General features: G+C 36.3%; 1 protein-coding gene across 1 annotated transcript in view; it reads right to left on the reverse strand.

Annotated features, from left to right (window-relative positions):
- The window catches only part of SEMA5A (semaphorin 5A), a 232,028-nt gene that overhangs the window by 137,411 nt on the left and 74,742 nt on the right, over positions 1–19,875 (reverse strand). The window contains exons 5-7 of the mRNA XM_069853480.1: positions 10,704–10,766; positions 4,723–4,821; positions 3,347–3,560 (exon numbers count right to left, since the gene is read on the reverse strand). Of these exons, the coding sequence (XP_069709581.1) occupies positions 3,347–3,560; positions 4,723–4,821; positions 10,704–10,766 (376 nt within the window). The remainder of the gene's footprint in view (positions 1–3,346; positions 3,561–4,722; positions 4,822–10,703; positions 10,767–19,875) is intronic.

A 19,875-nucleotide genomic window follows, 5' to 3' on the forward strand; every position in this document is an offset into this window, starting at 1 on the left:
GGCTTACTATCCTACAGCCAACTAGGTTGTTGGAATGGGAGAGCACTGGTTTGCAGCAGTTGTTAATTCATCTGGGCAATCATGTTTTTGATTTAGCGGAGCGATGGAGTGACAAGACTGTCATGAAAGGTGAGGATAACACAGGATCTGTCTCTTCACTGCCAGCTGATAAATTCTTTGTGAGGAACTTAACCTATAGAACTATTGAACTATAGTGAATGCTTAGGTCATAGCTCTAAGGTAATCTGGTCCTTCAATGGCATCTCCTCATGGAGACAAGCAGAATCTCTGAATAGTGATGACTAGTCAAAAATCTGCTCACTGTATTGGGCCAGATTCTTTCTACCACTGAAGAAGACATGATTATTTATACTCTAAAATTTCCAAAACAGGAAAAAACTTTTAGGAAGTGCACAGATACCTGTAACATTTGGCCAACTGTTCTTTCTGCCATTAAAAATTGTAGAAACAGAAAAAATTCAGGAGTCAAATCTAAATACTGTCAGCAGATTGTCTAGTGGGTGAACAAACAGCATATTAAGAGACCATCTAAGATGGCTCCACAATAACTACCTCCAGTCAGCAACAGCATTTCTACGTTGGCAGTGTTGCTGTGCTGTCCATCTCTTTCTGGATCAGTGATTGCTTACAATATTTGCACTTCACATACAGTGAGGTCATGGCACTTTCATTTTTCCTTTCAGTTACACACTCACAGTGTATTCTTGTCACTTACTTTCACACATATCCTTCGTATCTTTAGCCAAGCCATCCCAACCCTTTATCACTTCTTATAATTGACTGTTGAGTGAATCAAGAAAATAGTAATACGGAAATGAAAGTTCACCGACTTCTCCATACTCTGCTAAGGTTAAGCACCTGATCAGAATGATGCTCAGTAACGTATGCTGAAAATAGCTGCCAACTTACCTATATAGCTGATGTGGATTGCTTCCTGGACTACCAAAGCCCTCAGTAGAAGGCAGGACCTGATAATAAATACATGACTCTGGATGAACTAGAATGAGTGGAGAAGCTCAGACAGGCCATCAATTTAGATGTCTTTTATTTGTGATATTTGTGATTCCAGAAACTGAAATCACAGCATGGTAATATGGGATCTCATCCCAATCACATAACACATCAGTTCCATTTTTCCCTCCCACACTGTGTGTTCCTGTGATTACAGACCTACTCATGATTAAGGCCAGGATCAAGGTTTCTTCTGTGATGAAGACTCAGAGCTTCCCATGGCAACTGCAAGCTACAGTGAACATCAATAGCAGACTGCTTAGGCATATAGACATGTCCCTTTGGCATGACTGATGGCAGTGAAAACACCTGAATTCATTGAGAAGTGTACTAGCCATTAAAATGAATGCCTTTATTGCACAGCCATAACTCATGGAGCAAGACAATCAGCTGCATTTTGGAGTACTGCTATCACCCACAGTGATGGTCTGAATTGGTCCAATGTGATTTGTGGAGTAGAAAATCTAAGTGAGAAAAAACACTGCACCCTCAGAAGGAAACATGGATGTAAAAGAAAAACTTTAAATACACCTGTGCATGTGCATGCACACCTAAACAAAAGCTGATTTGCAGTTAATGATCAGCTACTGCTACTGAACAGATTTTGACTACGATGCTTCTATTTCAGTTGATGGCTTACTTTTCGTGCAGGATTATCTTTGTTATTTTCTCACTGAAAGCAAGAAAATCGTCACTTCCATCCAAGCACTGAAATACTAATACAGTTTCTTGGCATTAAGTCACATACGAGCAGGTAAATTGACATAAAAGCAGATGAATCTCCAAATTTTAGCTACCTCAGAAGACATTCCCCTTCCCTTTCACGAAGGTAACTAGGCTACTTTCAGCCTTTTATTGGATTTGCTTGAAATGATTTGAATTACAAAACTCATCTTGTTCCTCCTCCCCAAAGCTAAAATCCACGCTTTTCTGCCAACTTAATGCTAAACAGTTTTGAGGCAGAAGAATGAGCTCTAATGGAGAATGTATAGGTGCAGCTGAAGCTCTAAACAGACTAAATGTAAATGTAAAGAATCTGATTAATTGGGGGTGTTGGAATCTAGCATGCTCTATGTCGCATAAATATCCAGTTAAACTGAACATTTAGTGTGAATAATTTGCTCCCTATGGCAGAAGCACCCAGGTGTGGCATAGCAATTAGTTCCAATACCATGGCTGTGTGGACAAAAGGTGCCTGAGCAGGGGTATCTATACAATGTGATGATTTTTCCTCTCATATTTCTTTTGTTAAAAGTCTGTTATGTTCCATACAGTTTGGTATTTTAATTAATATTCTAAAATCAGCTGACCTTCAGAGAAGGTTACAAATTTCTCCAAGCTACCTCTCATGGCTTCTTTGTACAAGGAAAATATATCAGGCAAATACACACAATTCAGCACTCAGATTATATGAAAAACGGAATATTAAAAATAAAGTCTGTCACTTGCAGCTGACCCAATGTTCTGAAGAAAGAAGGATTTATATTTGTTCTTAATTTCAAATATGAGAATAATCCCATCATAACATGAAATGCACTGTGGGAATAGTAGCTGTTGTATTGCATAGCACGTGTTACAAAAATATGTTTTTTTCTCTACTAGGACAAGCATAAGCAAATTACAATACACATAATTTCACATTTTATGTTAAAAATAATTTTAATTTTAGAAGAATCTGCTTTCATTTTGTAATATATAAAATGGCAACTGACCCTATTACATCCCAAAAATACCTATCTAGTTATAGCTTCTCCCAGCTGGAAATATCAGATGATAAGCATCCATGACACAGGAGTCACTGCTACAGCGTGATCATACGATATGTTTTCAGACTAGTCCCTAACCTTTGGTTATAATAAGCATCAAAAAAATCAGTCTGCCACCTAAGCAGCTTGAAAGCTTGACTTTTTCTGCTTGTCAGGGCTGGGACCTGCAGAGAAAGCCAGGAGAATTGTCCATTCTAAACTGTTTATTTTCTGCCTGAGGATTTTGAAGGACTTAACGTAATAATGCTGAAGGCAAGCAATTGCTCTTGCCTGACTCAGCTTTGCCATGTAAGCGCACCCAAGAGATACAGTACAGCTCATCCCTGTGCCTGTAAACATGACTTAAATATCTAAGTGCACATCTACAAACTGCAGCTACATATATTAAATGGCATAATACTTACAAACCAAAAACATATTATGCAAAATAATTTTAAAATGAGATAATACCCTAAAAACTTTTAAATTCTCAGCACAAAATTTCAAGGCCGTAAATATGGAGAACATGGGTTAAAAAGAGATGAGTCTCATCGTCCACCAGCACTCACCATTCAGCCACTTGGAGTTGTACTGGGCAGTGCGGAGAGGAGGAAGGGCCCCCAGACTGCGATAAATAGCAGGATCTCTTCCTGGAAAATCCATGGCTGTAGCAGCATATAATTCCCCACTGGAAGTAAGAAGAGCAGTGGAGTTGTGTTGGGGACTGTAAGGACAACGAGCCATACCACTGATTTGATCATGTATCTCTGTCAAGTTGCTTAACTGTAAAAGAGGGAGAAAAAGAGATTAAAATGACCTGAAATTATCAGTTGAGGCAAGCTACGTCAATCAAAGCAAAATTCTATCATAAACACCAGTTATCTGTTTTGGTATCATAAACCAGTAATAAGCTGACTTTGACATCAATCTGAAACTGTCTTATACAGAAAATTTTACTGTACTGTTGTCTGATCTCACTTTTGGTGCTTTGGTATGCAAAACATGCAAGTCATTCATTAGCCACCATGCCTAAGATGTTTTATGCTAGAAGTGACTCAAAAATTAAGTATCTCTACACAAACTGTTATTATGAAAAACTGATCAGATTGTCAGAATCAATTGAGGCATTTACTGAAGCAAGTGGTCAGACAATAATAATAATCTATTTGTTTTCTGGTGTGTTCTGGGGAAGAATCTCACATAAAAAAATAAATTCTGAGTTCAGCAGAACTGTCTCCTTGATTTAGTATCCCTAATACTTTCAGCCATAAACCACAGTATGATGTTAATATGCTATTTGAAAATAAGTACAATAGGGTTAAATATAATAAATGTGGCAAGGAGTTATTTTTGCCAATACAGCTATTCTTTGCTTTTAAATGCCTCTCCCTCCTGAAATAAATAGCTAACTTAGTCTAAAAGTGACATTTTGACTTTTATTATGACTGTTATTGATCCTTAATGGACTTTCTTTCTTTGATAAACATAAATTACAACTAGCTTATTTTCAGCAATAGAAGGACAGATTTTCTCAGCCAAGGTTTCTTATTCTCACCAGTCAGAAATCACTAGTTCAGGTACACTCATCTCCAGAACTACAGATATATAGCATGCAGCTACCCAACTACACTTTATAACTAAACCAGTTCATGTCAATCAAACCTGACAGAGTGGCAGAAGTCTTAAAAACACATAAGGTTCATGAAAATTTGCATGTAGGAGGAACTGAGCTGTTGGAAGCAATACTCTCTCCCACAGCTAAGGAAAAGAGACCATCAGTTAACTCTCCTCTTTGGCCTGCCACTAACTAAATCAGTTTTTATACATCAGCTCACCCATCAGTACATAAATAGCTTGGACTGAACCACAACAGTATGCTCTGCTTGCTAATTTCCTAGCTCAGAACAGGGACTTGAGCTTGTGGTATGAAACATTTAATTCATACCGTCCGATTGGTGCAGATAGGAGTGAACGCGTTCGTTCCACAGGTAAAGAGATGGTTGCCTCCAACAAGAAGCACTCGAATGTAGTTCTGGCATTCCTCCTGCCATGCAGAAAAGAAACAATATATTCAGTGACAGAGGGGACTAATTATGATTTGCTTTCCATGGTTATGGGTCCACTCTTAAAAATTCAGGGGAACAATCTTAAGCATATCTGATATGTTAGCAATCATGACATATATAGATTTCTTAAGTACAACATATGATCCATCAATCTTTCTGAGAACTTAATTGCATAATGATAAACCTCTTCATTACTGAAGATGCTTCTAAGTATACACTTCAAAGGTTTAGCTAAACTCTGAAGTGATAGATGCTGATTTAAATAATACACTACTGTCTCAAGAGATCAGATGTTGTTTTCAAAGACAGATTAGGCCAAGGGAGGAAACTGTAAGGAAAACAGAAGAAAGAACAGGCTGTCAGTAACACGACTATGTTGAAACCAGTGCAAATAAAATTCCTGGGATATTCATATGCAGATTTGTCACTACTAGTCTCATAATTTGCACAATTTGTTTTATTAAGAACATCTGCATTTCTGTTAATTTGAAGTTTCTCAAGAAATTTCATTACCTCAATACAAAGATTTGCACCCCTGAGGAATAATTTTACGTCTTTTATCCGATTAGGATGTGTGAATGCTTTATGATGTTCATTTCTCTCATTTCAGAAGTTATAAACCCACAGCAGATTCTACTGTGTATTCAGGCAGAAAGGCTTCTTCTGCAACACTAATAATCTCCCAGAACTGTATGTAGGAAAGATTCAAAAACTCCTCCTGCAAAAAATCTATGTCCCTCTCTTATAAAATTAATAAAATCAACAATATGTTTGGAGAAAATAAAGTTCCCTGGAACCTTCCATTGGAATGCTCTCTAGTACTCATTCCAAAGACAGTCTCAGGTAAAGCACTAAAAAAACCCCACCCTTGTGAAAATACCGCTATGCAATTCAAACAGATATTAAGTAAAATCCTGTAAGTAAATTCATGCAATAGTAATGGTGCAGAAGTCCCATTATCTCAGAATTTATCATCTATAACTTTCCTCACAAAAAAAAATTAAAACAACCCATAAAATCTCAGAGAAAAACTGCCTCCTTGAAAAAAATACCTCTCAAAACCACATTTGCATTAATTTCTCATAAAAATGCAGCCTTTAAATGTTTCTCTTTGAGCCTCTAAAGGTAAGTGTCAAGCATCTTAGAAATAAAATATGATTTTCATTGGGTAAAAATAAAATATCTTTATCTTTAACTTACCAAAACTCTCAACTTAATATTCTTTCAACCAAACAGAAGCTAATATGCAACCATATAGCCAAGCTGGTTGGAGCAACAAGGCTTTTCAGAAGTAATTATTTCACTTATGGGTAGTTGGGCAGTTTCCCTGTTGCACGTTGTTTTAACCATAAAAAAAAACCAAACAGAAAACAGAAAAAAAAAATCAACGCAAAAAACCACACAAAAAATTGAAGGCAATTCCTCCTCTTTTTTTTTTGGGAAGGGTGCTCAAGGAAGTTCACAGAATATAATACAGTAATTTATTCTTCTCACTGTTTTTATTCAGCCCTTCGCAGCCATCCATGGAATGTAAGTGTAGGAAAAATAAGTGGGTTGTGACATTACAACGCATCCAACGTCTCCTCTTCATATTCCAGAGCTCCCTGAAATATTACCATTGCCAAATTACTTGCACACTGATCACCCACTCTTTCTATTCAAAAGTAATGTTAATATTTTAAACTCTGACATTCCTGGGATTCATAAGATTCTTTTTTTTAATGTTTCTAAGTCCTGTGCCAACTTGACAAGTCAAGTGGAAATAAGATATATCAATTTTTTGTGAAGTAGATTGTCCAACAAAATCAAAATCGAATATCTTTTATAATTGGCTATTTTCTTCATATAACAAACCCACAATAATATATAACAAATTAAAAACAGTAATGAATAAAATAATCACACCCAAAACCACACTGAAAATCAACTCTAATATTTAGTAATTTGAAGTAGGTTTGATGGCCATCTTTTACGTAGTCTTATACTCCTGTTCATCTTGACCTCTAGGCCATATACATTTCCTATTCCCTTATAAAAGTATCTATGAAAGAAATAAATTAATTTAGCAAATACTTTCTACTCATATATCAGCATCCCTGAAATGAAATACAACTGTTACAAACAAATCAGCAGCCAAGGAGGCTAGGTTGCTACTTAAACTTAAGATCAACTTCACACTTTAAAGACAACCTTGTTAAATATGGCTATCAGTTTGCAGCAATGTTTATTGTATAGGCTAATATTTTAAACACATCTGTGTTTAATTTTTCAATACTTCTATTGAAGGTTCAGATGTTAAAACACACAGCAATTTGGATCTTAAGTTAGCAAGGGATAAGAGACTTTATTTCAGTTACATATATTTTTATTTAGTCTCTCTTTGGTTTATTGCATTTTTACCCTGTGTATTTATATTTTTCCTTTCCAACAGTAACTATCACAACTGCCAGCATAGTGAAATTTACTCTCTTAACCATGTGTGGTGCTTTAGAATTCTAAACGCTAACTCATGATGGCCACAAGGTCATAATTTTCTCTGCCTCACTCCTGGAGTCTCTAGTTATTTTAAGCAACAGCTTAAACTGGGGGATAAATGTCTGAAGTCTCAGTAACAAACATCAGCCTTCAAAAGTCTAGTACACACTGCACTGTCAAATGTGACAGATGTACCTAAATATTTTCCCTTTCAGTTCTCTTCCCTTGTTGGCTCATAAAGCATGAACAATAACAACTACTTTTTAACAGCTAGAGGCAACAACTCTGTGCAGCTCCTTAAGAATAGAATAAAAGAGTTGTATTTAACTGACCATTATCTCAAAACCACTAGAGTTGCTTCAGGGTTCAAAGCTGACTTCTGGTTTCAGGGCACTCCATTAGCAAAATGACTTTTAGTTTTACCACCTGAACTCACTGCCCCCATGCTGCTCTGTGGTCAGCAGAGCTTCAAAAGAAATCAGGATTTGCATGAATAACTTGCCCACAGCCATCCTTGTAATCCTCATCACCACAGTCTGGATTGGCCCTGTGTATTTTGTCTCTGACCTTTCCGGTCCCTTCCCTATAGTCACAAGTGTCTGCCCTGAAATCTGAATTTGCCCTGAGAAATGTTATAGAAATTAACCCCACAACAACTCTCCAATTTAGGATCTATTTATACAACAGCAAGCAAGGAAGCAGTCCTTCCAATAAGAGTAATTGGAACTGTGTCTCCCAGGGCATTTCCTCTGAAGAGGGACAATTTACTGTAGCACTGGAGTGAATTCCTCCTGGTCTGATAATTCCCAGTTTTTCCAAGGAGGGGCTTTTTTGTGGTTTGACTAGGAAAAGGAGCATGCCAGAGATCTGGGTGCATGCCTAAGTCCTCCTCATACAGACAGGATAACAACCTTGTTCTCATCTTGGACGTAAGGGAATAAAAGGCAAACATCCTTTCTCTGCTCATAAATTTATCCCTTCTTTTTAACCTCGATCAAATCAGTGAAACCAAAGAGGCACGAGAACTTAAAAAACACAGTTGTCATTTCAGCTGGGTAGTTTGACTCTGTCAGTATCTCTGCATTCTCCAGCAACTCCCACATAAAGCCTTCAGGCCACAAATTGTACACTTAAAAAAAAAGCCCAAAACCAAAGCAAAACTAAAAACTCCAACCATATGACAACAATAAGAAAAGAACTATTTCCTCCCAGGATTACTGCTAAATGCAATTAAATATAAGGATTGTAATTCTTTTCTAGATTGTGAAGGTGGAATGAGGCTATGGATACAAATGAAACACTAAATACTTATCCACTAACAATATTAAGAAACCATCTCAGAGGTCATTATTACAATACTATATGTACTATTTTACAGTGACAGCGTAACTTCAAATCACCAGCTCCTTCAAAAGGGTATGATGAGCATGAATGAAAATCTGCACATACGTGTTACACTGAGGTCCACTCTTAAGTACATTTCAGCAGTGTTGAGTATTTTTTTTCTAGCAAAATTGAATTGAATGTGGATTTTACACCACAAAGAGTATTATCAATATAATATTCAAAAATACACTACTATAGTCTCAAATGTATCATTACTTTTATCCATTATGTTAGATCACAGTCACTGCACTGTGACTTTCAGACAAGCGGAATGTTAGTATCACAGTTTTAAACTTGGAAAATCACTGTAAAAAAAGGCATGAATTTTTAGTTACACATTGCCTTCCTAACAGGATAGTTTCTACTGTATGTGCACCGTGACCAGTGCAATCTGTTATGTTCTATTGTCATTTGAGCATACTCTATTACTTCAGAGCATTGTCATCTGAAAGCTAAGGATGAAGGCTTGAGGGATATATCACATGAAGAAGCAATAAATCTTCTAGGGAGAAATAACAAGTTACAAAATGAAACATTTGCTTAAAATACAAGGTCCAAAAAGTTCTTTCTTTTTTCTCCACATACCAACAAGTAAGCACCTAGTAAGCATTCTGATCTATAATCTATTTTTGCCATTAAAGCTTTCACACACAACCTGAGTCAACAGAGTTTGTCTACACTAATTAAAAATCTTTAAGTGAAATCTAATCCATTTATTTTCTCTACATATTAATACCTTCTACATACCTAGTAAACTCTGCACTTTAATGGCTACTGACCAGTAACTCCTACATGTTTCACACACTGGGATGGAAAGAAAGGAAAGCAAAGACAAAGAGGCAACACTGTTCTTAATGTCTTTTACCAGGAGTGTAAACTCATTTCTACAGTGAAAGATGCTCCTTCATACAGACACTCATTTTCTATGCATGAAGCTTTATACTGCATATTCTCTACAGTTGCTTTTTTCCCCCAGGTAATTCTGTCTTTTTGTCTCCTCACAGAATAAAATGGCCCTGATTCTGAAGTGAGGCTATTCTTCATCTTTAATCTCAAATGTAGATGCATAGACTAATGGTACACTGCAATTTTCTTTTCCAGCACTTAGTAAAAAAAGCTGGAAATTAACAGTTTAATGGGAGAAGTTAGAAAGTCAATGTTAGATCACTATGCAAAAAAGACTCCTCCTCTACTATATGGTAGAAGCTTTTGGAATAATTTTTGAAGCTTGGTTGTTTTTGAGTTTTGCACATCAATAATGGATACAGAAAACAGGTCCTGAAAGCAAGTGTGCTCTTTCACAGTTATTGCTGTTGATGTGTTTTCCCTTTATGATTTAAATCAATTAAACAGCATAATAATTATAAACATAAATTGCATGCAATTCTACCTGGTTTTATAATTAACGTGATCACTAGCTTCAGCTTAGGACAGCCACAAAAGACCACAGCATTGATAGTTTCCATCACAGCATTATACTTACCTGCGCTGAAGAAATTGTAGTTGGCTAGATAAGGAATTTGTTCTGAATACTAAAAATATATCAAGTCCCATGTCTCAAAAACTAGTGAATTTCATAGTATTTTCTTTATAGCGCCAGTAGATATGAAATATAAAAGTTCCTAAAATTGCATCTAACACTCAGGGAAATAAATTGAGGATTTTACAAAGTAATTACACAGTTATTCAGGATTTACAGCACTGGAAATGAAGCGAGAATACAGTTCATTATATATGACATGCTGTAGAGTCAAAACAGTAAATTCTTGGAAACTAAAATTTTTGATCATTTCAGAAAAGAATCACATGACTGTACCTCACCTCACACTCTATACCCTTTTTTATTCCTTCACTTATGCATCACTGTCGGATTTCTTTCCTACAACTCCCTTCAGAAAGGGAATCAGTAAAAATGCATACGGTAGAGATTCATGCATTGAATTATACCTGCTATTAACATATAAATTTTATTAAAGCAGAGCAGCTGCCTCATGCTTACCTTTGATTTGCCTTTACTGTAACAGGCTCTTTTTGTAGCTTCATCACATTGCCATTCCACTGCCTGCAACCAACAGGAATCAGTTAGAAATGCATTGAACACAGAAATATAAATCTCAGAGCTATCTAAGCCCATTCTTGAGATACATGCTGCAGGCATACTGATGATTAGCTGTGGGTGATTCTATCCCTAACCACTTTATAAGCTTTTTCTCCCTAGAAAGGTTGTTTTGCTGTTGAAGTTCCCTCACTGTCTTAATCCAAAGTGAAGCTGGCCATCCCCATGATTCACTGCACCTACTGCTTCAGCAGAAATAATCACAGTCACATTTGATGCTAATCAGTCACTTTTGTATGAGTCTCATTCAGGTAATCAGTTGGGAACACAGAGAAAGGCTGAACTTTCCCCAACAGCGCTGGGCTGCATCACCACAGCATCCAAGGCGAGCCCTGCTAAAAGACCTTGAGCCACAGGAAAATGCACCCTGTCACTGTTCTTGCAGTATTTCAAGAATCAAATGGAGATTTTAGTTTCTCAAGGTATTACTGTACCACTAATCACAAGCACTAAAACATCCATTCAGAGAAAGGAGCAATGGTTAGACACATACAAATCAACAGTGAAGCAGAGCACTGTGAAGCAGAAGCAATTTATCCTCATTTTTGAGCTCTGTCTGTGCTTCAACAGATTTATGCCAGCTCTGTAACACCTAGTCTGCATTACTACAGTTTCCCTGCATGAGTTAATCCCAATTATTTCCAATATTTAACATTCAACAGCTATTACTTACAAACTCTATTGTTCGGTGAAGCAGTCATTTACTTGTTGTTTAGGTGCCAATACATGTATATATTTGAATACCTGTATATGCTGTGAGTGCATTTTAAATCTTTCACCTTCACAAAGCACATCCATATATCCCTTAGATAAAAATGCAAAAAAGCACTTCACATTTTACCATGGAGAACTACGATTTCTAAATTAACAACTGCTGCTTAATTATTGAAACCACTTTTTTTTTTTAATTTTTATTTACCAGGAAATCATAACGGACCATTAATTCAAATTTAATATAGGTCATTTTTTGTACATACCTTTTAAAGGAGCCTATATTAATAGCAAGCAGACTCTAATAAAAATAATAGGGTGAAAGCCTATTTAATCTAAGGAAGGACATGCTTTCAGAGTATACTACACAATGCTCTTTGATTTGTGTTTCAACAAGCTCAAGAAGAAGCTTTCTAATCTCAGCAAAAAAAAAGACTTATAAAAACCTAATGCTGTTACTCCTCTTTCTCCACCCCAAACCTTCCTGTTTACAGCAATTGCTTTTGCCAACGAATGACTACTGCATATTGTGGAACACATTGAAAACTTCTAGAAAAATCCACTCATTAATGACTCTAGCACTTATAAGAAAATGCATCTAGCAGCATGAAAGAACTCTCATACTGAGTTACATAAAAAAGCAGCAATGTGTTAGACAAAAAAGAAACAATGACTTAACTTTTTTTTGACTCTGTAATGGGGAAAGCTATTTACATCTGTAACAGAGACCACAATAAGAAAGACTGCTCTTGGAAGACCAACAAATGTTCCTAATCAAACCATCAGGATGCCCCGAAACTGTGTTACATGGCACTAGATATAATCATGTGATACTGAATATGCTATCTCTAAGCAATAAAAAAAAAAAGCCTGCAGAAACACAAGAGTTACAAATAGTAGGTCAGAGCAGAAAGACTTAGTGGAATACGGGTGATTAAAAGGAAAGTCTGAAGGAAAGTTCTTGCCAAAACTGAACTGAGAAGAATATGCCAGGCATGAACAGCAGGAAGAAAGAAGACAGGAAGATTGGATTAAAGATTAAATGCTTATCAATCAATAATTTTTCAGTGACAAAACACCCAACTTTCAATTGGCTTTAAGTCCCCAGTACAAGTGTACTTTGAAGGAAAAGTATGTCAAATGCAAAAATTAGAAAATGTCACAAATCAAGGAAATTAGGTACATTTCTCAAGCACTGAAAATTTTGGAGATAGACGTTTTGCTCAAAATCTGAGAAAAGTATGCAATGCATCTTTGTTGGAGAATCTAGGGTCATGGTTGGAGAATCTAGGGAGTCCAAGTGCATAATAAAGCAAATAAAATTTAGTAGAAGTCAGGCAGAAGCTTTATTAACTCTGATCATAATGAGAGAACAAGTTGAACTTGACCTAGCATAGTCCAATAGGGAAGTCACAGTTCACTTCTGAACACATACAGTTTTCTTCAGTTAAAAAAATACACAAACCACATAGCTCCATACAGATTTGATATATAATCATGCTGAATAGAAACACAACTTTGGTGCATGCTTAATGCTAAGTTTTAATTCAGGTTTCAAACTGACAGCAGGTGTCTTTTTATAAAAGTTCAGTTGTAAATAACTGTAGAAGTGCTTTAAACATATTCCCTTATTGTTCACATCAGTCCACCAAGGGAATGGTTTTAAAATATGACTTGTTCTATGAGGGTATGTTGCAGCCTGCCTAATTATGTCCCAACAAATATGTATGTTGAAGTCCAAGATATGAATTTCAAAAGCCATAAAGTGTCAGTCATAAATGCAAACAAAGAATTAGCCACAAAGAAGTATACCAGCAAGACATTAGCAGCAAATTAACAGCCACAGAGTTAGTTGTGGTTTTGATGGTTACCAGAAATTTTAAGGCATACTCTGGTATAATGAAATGACATCCCTGCTTCCAGCAAATATATAAAGCCACTTAAGAAAGATTTATAACTCTCTGTACTTCAGAAGTACCATTTCCATGGAGTCATGACCCCTCATCCTTGCAGTCATTATTGCTGGAGCTACCTGTCTTGCCAACAGGCTCCTGACAAATAGTCAGCTTCAGAGAATGATCGTCCTCTGCAGGAAAAACTGGAGTAAAATATTAAAAAGGGACTTCCTGATTCGACAGCTTTCCTTGTAGCTCACCAAAAGGGAAAAGCTGAATTCTGTGAACTAAAGGCATGCTGGTTAGGCTTTCACGTGAAGTGATAGACCAGCAGCTCATACGACAAGTTCTACACTGTACAGATAACTTTACTGATTGGCTACAGTCACTGCAGTATCTAGCCACCACTTATCACTTATTACTTATGTGAACAGCCAATTCTCTTGCAAATGATATTTATGTCTTCATTTGTTCAGAACCAACTTTTATTGCTCATGCACAGTTAGAAAATGGCAGTTTCCTATGAAGTCAGCAGTGTGAAATATATGAAAATCAACATCCAATCATGTTTGAATTTTCCAGTGTTTGGAATTTAATAAGAACTGAGATCCCCTGGTAGATATCTAATTTCATGCTTAAACCAAGTAATATATGAAGCTTTATTTGGGTTCAAGGAGCTGATGTCAATTTTATTTCAAATATAGTTGGTCTTGAGTATATAAAATAGTAAGAGGAAAAATACATACCCTGCCAATTCATGAACTAGCCAAAGTTTTCATTATCTTATTATATTGACTATGCAAATAAATTGTTGTTCAGAATTGTCATAATTAATATGATAAAAGAAATGGTTAAGAATATTAGAGAAGAATTTACATACTAAGACCATCACAAATCTACAGAGTTAGGCTACTCCACTGACTTTAATGACACCAGCTCCTGCCCAAGACTGAACTTTCACAAATGCCACCTACCCATCCACCTGTGCAGTCTCCCCTTTGTCTTCTAAATGTCACAAAGCATTTGTTTGGTTTATATTTAACAGAGACAGATTTTAGAGGAAAATGCAATTCCAAATCTGGGAGTTTGCAACTCCAAACTTGAGTGTCTTTGGAACTAGGATTTTTAGTCCTGCTCCCAGAGATTTATCAAAAAAAGCCCTGAAGTGTTGCACTGTGACTTTCAAAGTTTTGAATGTTCCAATCTGGTGTTTTGAGACTTTTACAGTTTTTATGAACAGTTAAAAATTGAATGCAGGATTGTGCTGAAGGGGTAAAACAACAAAGTGATTTTGCATTACCAAACTTGGCAGCCATTCAGCAGGTAGTAATGAGATTTCATAACATATTTTTAATGCACATTCTGAAATTATACTACATATAGTAAATTTAATGTATTGAATAAATTATATGTGAATCCTTTAAGATTTAACATCTGTGTTAGCACACAGAATGTTTTCTGCTTCTTGTCAAATAAGATTGATTTTAGTAGGCTCCAAGACCTTTTGAAACCAACATTTCACTTTATTTTTTTACATTACTGTTTTATACTTTTAGATGCTGATGAGAAATGTCAAGATTCTCTTTATTTCAAGGAAAGGAGAGGTATTTCAATGTAATTTCATAGTCCTCAACCCCTTGGGTTAAATAACAGGGTAAGTGGCAGAGCCCCCTGGAACCAGCGTGGCATAAAATGTTGGTTTGGACCTTGAGCACAGGCAAGAACTTTATTTTCCTGTATGCCTGTTCATTTCTGCTAGGAAACATGGAAACAGGCAAGAGGAGGCAGCAGTAGAATTTGGGCCACCTTGTCCCATGCATAGGTTGGATGGGGCCTTAGGCAGCCTGATCTAGTGGGACGTGGCCCTGCCCATTGCAGGGGGCTTGGAACTAGATGGTCTTTAAGGTCCCTTCCAACCCAAACTATTCTAAGATTCTATGCTAACTTGCTGTTCAAGGCAGCCATGGTGGTATGGGATGTGGGATTAAAGAAGTAGCTCAGCAATCATCCTTCCTTACCTTTCAGCCACAGTCAAGGAAGGCCTGACATTTCAAAAGACTTTGTGCAAACCAAAAACCTTCCTGAAATTATTTCTGAGAGGCACAGTCAACATACTATATCTTGTACCCAGGATGTCAAAGGCAGCTCTATTATAGATTCCAGATATGAGCTCACAAAAACAGATTGACCTGGGAGGTATGGTAGAGGATGAACTTTATAACACCTTCTAATCACACGGAATAACTAAGACTACAAAAAAAAAATTCTTCCTATTTTTACTTGTATGTATGTAATTTTGTACATTGGGAACAGAATAACAATTTTATCATAATTTCCATATGTATTTTTTTACTTATTTATTCAAATAGTTTTTCCATGAGGCTTTAGTGGTGGCAGGCTTGATTCTTGTAATAGTAACACTCACCTATAATTATAGACAAGATACTATAGTGACTTTACAGTAACTGTTACTTACAATAACAATATTTTGAAAAGTTAGCCTAAAAATGGCATCATACAAAGCAGAAAAGACCCAACAAATGCAGAAGAAACTTTAACATATCTATTTTTCCATTAAATATGTGATCAAATCAAGGTAAGAAGATTTTAGATAGGTGAAAGCAAAGACAAAACAGAATGCTAACAACAGAAGAAATGTAAGAACCATCAACTTATACAGCTTGTCCAGTGAAAAGTCAGTGAAATAAATGGTACAAAAGCAAAGATGCATAAACATGAAATTTTCTACATCCTTCTAATTAAATTAATTGACTGGAAAGGTGATTTTGGAAAATCAAGCTTGGGTTTTCTTTTTTTTCCATTTAAGGGTAACACATAGACAAAAAAAGCATTTAGAAAGTGGATAGGGCAAAATAGAACATGGTAAGAATACCACAACCATATTTCCAAAGAGTTTGCAACAGAGGTGACGGCAGCATGACTGACAGTTCACTCAGGGAGAGAAGAAACAAAGTGATTTCTGTTTTGGATAAGTTTACTTTAGAATAATTGGATTGAATTTGACAAGCACTAAGATAATGTGAGATACAAAACAGCAATACGGAAAAGAATAAAAAGCAAAGAGAAACTTAAATGAGTGTCATCAGCTGTAGAGAAAAGCAAAAATAGTACAGCAGACCGGGAAAAATCCTCATTAAATACAAAGAGCAAAAGATGCTTATTAAAACAGGAAAACTTGAACCTTAGCTACTGGGAAAATCACTGGACTGTGGCTGCACTGCTAAATTATACAGAAATCAAGGGTGAGAAAGACAAACAGGAGAACCAAGGACTAAGGAGAGTGCCTGCTCAGAATACGAAAGGGTGTTCAAGAGAACATCATGTACTCCAATTGCAATGGAAGGAGCAGTAGGAACAAGGAGGCCCATAACACAACTTTAAATCAAAATTTGGTCATGAAGATTCGAGATGATGGTGAGGCTTGAAAAAAGTCAAAAAGCTTAAGTGTTAGTTCATTTTTCTCTTTTTTTTTTTTGACACAAGTGAATGGTCTGTAGTAATGTCAATGACACATGGAGCTTTTCACCTCCAGGTTATATGTTAAACATCATTCAAGTTTTTAATTAGTGGATGTCAGTGATACCTTGGCAACCCAGAATTAGTTACATGAAATGAGTGGGTTATGTCTATCCAATTTCTAAAAGACAAACTTTTAGATCCAAATGAGTCAAAATGGGCTGCTCTTGCATGTAAAATAGAACGGTTGCCTAGAGGGAAAGAAATACCCCCTTTATAATGGTGTTTACCTCATTCCATGTTGACAAGGAATCTTGGAAAAGTGGACAGTCACTGAAACAGTCATCACCACCATATCATAAAAACTCATTTCCAACTTCCTTGCTTGTATTTCCTTCCCTGCTGATCTCATATTTCAGCAGACACAGGACAGTTGTAAGAATCTATACTCAACCTTTAGACTCAGATCCCTTAGGTGTTCAGAAAGTATCGCTTAAACTTCACTGACTTGAAGAAATTTTAGCAACAATCTCACACAGCAAGCCCAATCAGATAAATTTGTTTCTGAAGCAGCTGTGCAATATAGTCTGTCCACAACTTTTCTGGCTTTAGAGACCCTTTAATTGCTACATTGGAAGAACAACATTGTATTTTGGTACATTTATCCCAGAAGCTGAAAGGTCAGTGGAAGTTGCTATAAAAACATGATAAATAAAGCTCATTTAACAGGATACCCAGTGTAACTGTTAATAAGGCACTTCTGTGCAGCCAGAGGGCTCTCATTTCTTTCTGCAGATAATCATCAGCCTTCCTCCATCAGATTCTACTTTATTAACAATTTATCCCCTGATGGGTGTGGTATAGCTCTTAGATTTTTAATGCTGGTTTAAATTGTCTACTAGTTTAGCATTATAAACAGAAAGTAACAAAAACTTTTTTATTACGGAATTACTTTTTCAAAATTCTCCTGTGCTTTTTCTGCTGAAGTGGGTCCTTTGAAGTCAGTGTTCCAAATCCCAGAGCTTTTACTATAGCAAAACACTCCAAAATCAAAGAGAGTTTTGTCTAAGAACAGAAGAAAGGCTAGAAATTGTACACATTCTCAATAGAAAACGGACTGCTTCTGCACAGTAGCTTATAAAAGAAAATCCCCTTAGCATATGCCTGAAGTACTGAAGAACTTTAGATTAGACCAAAGTCCATTCATTTATAGCTCTTACTTTCCTGTGAATAGTGAAATGGGATTGAAACTTGGATCAGGCTATTCTGTATGTATCTCTGCAATGCCGCAAAATCAGAAACTTCCAACAACACAAAATTAATTTTCTAATTTAAGTGTAATGTATATCAAACTAACTATTTCTCTGTATTCCTGGGAAAAAAAAAAGCATAATCTTTATCTCTATTAAAAAAGAACTTGACAGAAAAAAAAAACCCACTGGATTTGTGTCTGTGCAGAGAGGAGTTAGTTTTATTTCAAAACATTTCAATGGCATAAACATTTGCTTTGCGCTTCTCCACAACATTCAGTTCGATGCATATTTAAGACGCTCCAAGTATTAACAGCAGCCAAAACAAAATTCACAGATTTCAAGAAATAAGACTTGCTCTGCTTTAGAAATATATTATGAGATTTTAATAGCAACATTCTGAATCCTTGCACATTTTGTAACTTCTTGCAGTGGAGTTTTTATCCCATGGAAAACACCTACTGATATTGGCCAGTTCTTTTACCCAAATTCAAGGAACATATAAAATCTCACAGAGAGACCAAGACTCATGATAAAGCTTGCATCTATAGACGTGTTTCTTTCACTCTGAAAACAGAATGAATACAAATCAAGAAGAGTTTAGGGGAAATAAAAGACTTAAAGAACAAAGATTTAAAGAAGAGGGAACTTCTATTTAAAATGAATCTGCAAGGCAAGCAAGGCTATTGCCTCCTCAGGGAAGATATTTGAGGCCTATACTCAGACAGAATCAAAAAAAAAAATGCTACAAAAAGTGAGTCTTGCTTGCTCTGTTTGGGAAAGGAAAATGAGTCATCCTCACTTAAAACCTGGATAGAAGCATCCTTTTGGCCAGTATGTTAACTATGACCGAGAATCTACATAACCATTTCCTCAAGCAGAAGAGGAACATCACAACAGTAACATAAGTCCTGTCTCACTGCCAGATCTTTTCAAGAACAATGCCTACATAACTTTCAAAGGGATTAAAACAATGCATCCTTTCTAGCTGAGTTCTTAGAAATAACACTACATATTTTCTGGCAACATTCATCCAGGCTATCATTACTCTGTGTTAATCATGGTGCTTTCAATTCAGATAATTTTAAATTCTAATCTGTTTTTTACTGGGGAAGGTAGAACAGAAAGAAGAGTGTATATGTGTATTTAAAAACTATGTTGGGATGTAGGCAGCTTGGCAGGCTGCCAGATGCCCATCCAACTGCTTTCTCGTAAATTAGTTTTGCTCTCAGAGTAGAATGGTGAGAAACAAAGACAAACCTCAAACACTTCCCCACCACCACCACCCTTTCACAGGATCAACTTCATTCCTTCACTCCAGACTCCTCTATTGCCTCAGCAGTGCAGGTGATGGGGAACAAGTGGTTGCAGTCAGTCCATAACAGCTCCCCTCTGCCACTCCTCCCTCAGCACACTTTCCCTACTCCAAACAAAATTCAGTTAGAGACCATTTGGTTTTAATCCAAAATGATTTTGAAAGTTGCAGTTCTGTAAGAAAGCAGTTCCAGCTAATCCCACAAAATCTATACTATAGCAAGATGTGACAGATGATAGGTTTCAATGTGACTTGAATAAAAGTAAGGTCCAGCCACTCTACTGAGAAACAGAAGCGACACAACACCCCAAAACTTGGAAGTCATGCCACCGTACTGGAATTTTGGAATTATTATGTGGGCGTGTATCTTATAAAGATACATTACATATATGAATATCTAAAAACTA

This window comes from Phaenicophaeus curvirostris, chromosome 3, assembly GCF_032191515.1.
Source record: "Phaenicophaeus curvirostris isolate KB17595 chromosome 3, BPBGC_Pcur_1.0, whole genome shotgun sequence".
Classification (NCBI taxonomy): domain Eukaryota; kingdom Metazoa; phylum Chordata; class Aves; order Cuculiformes; family Cuculidae; genus Phaenicophaeus; species Phaenicophaeus curvirostris.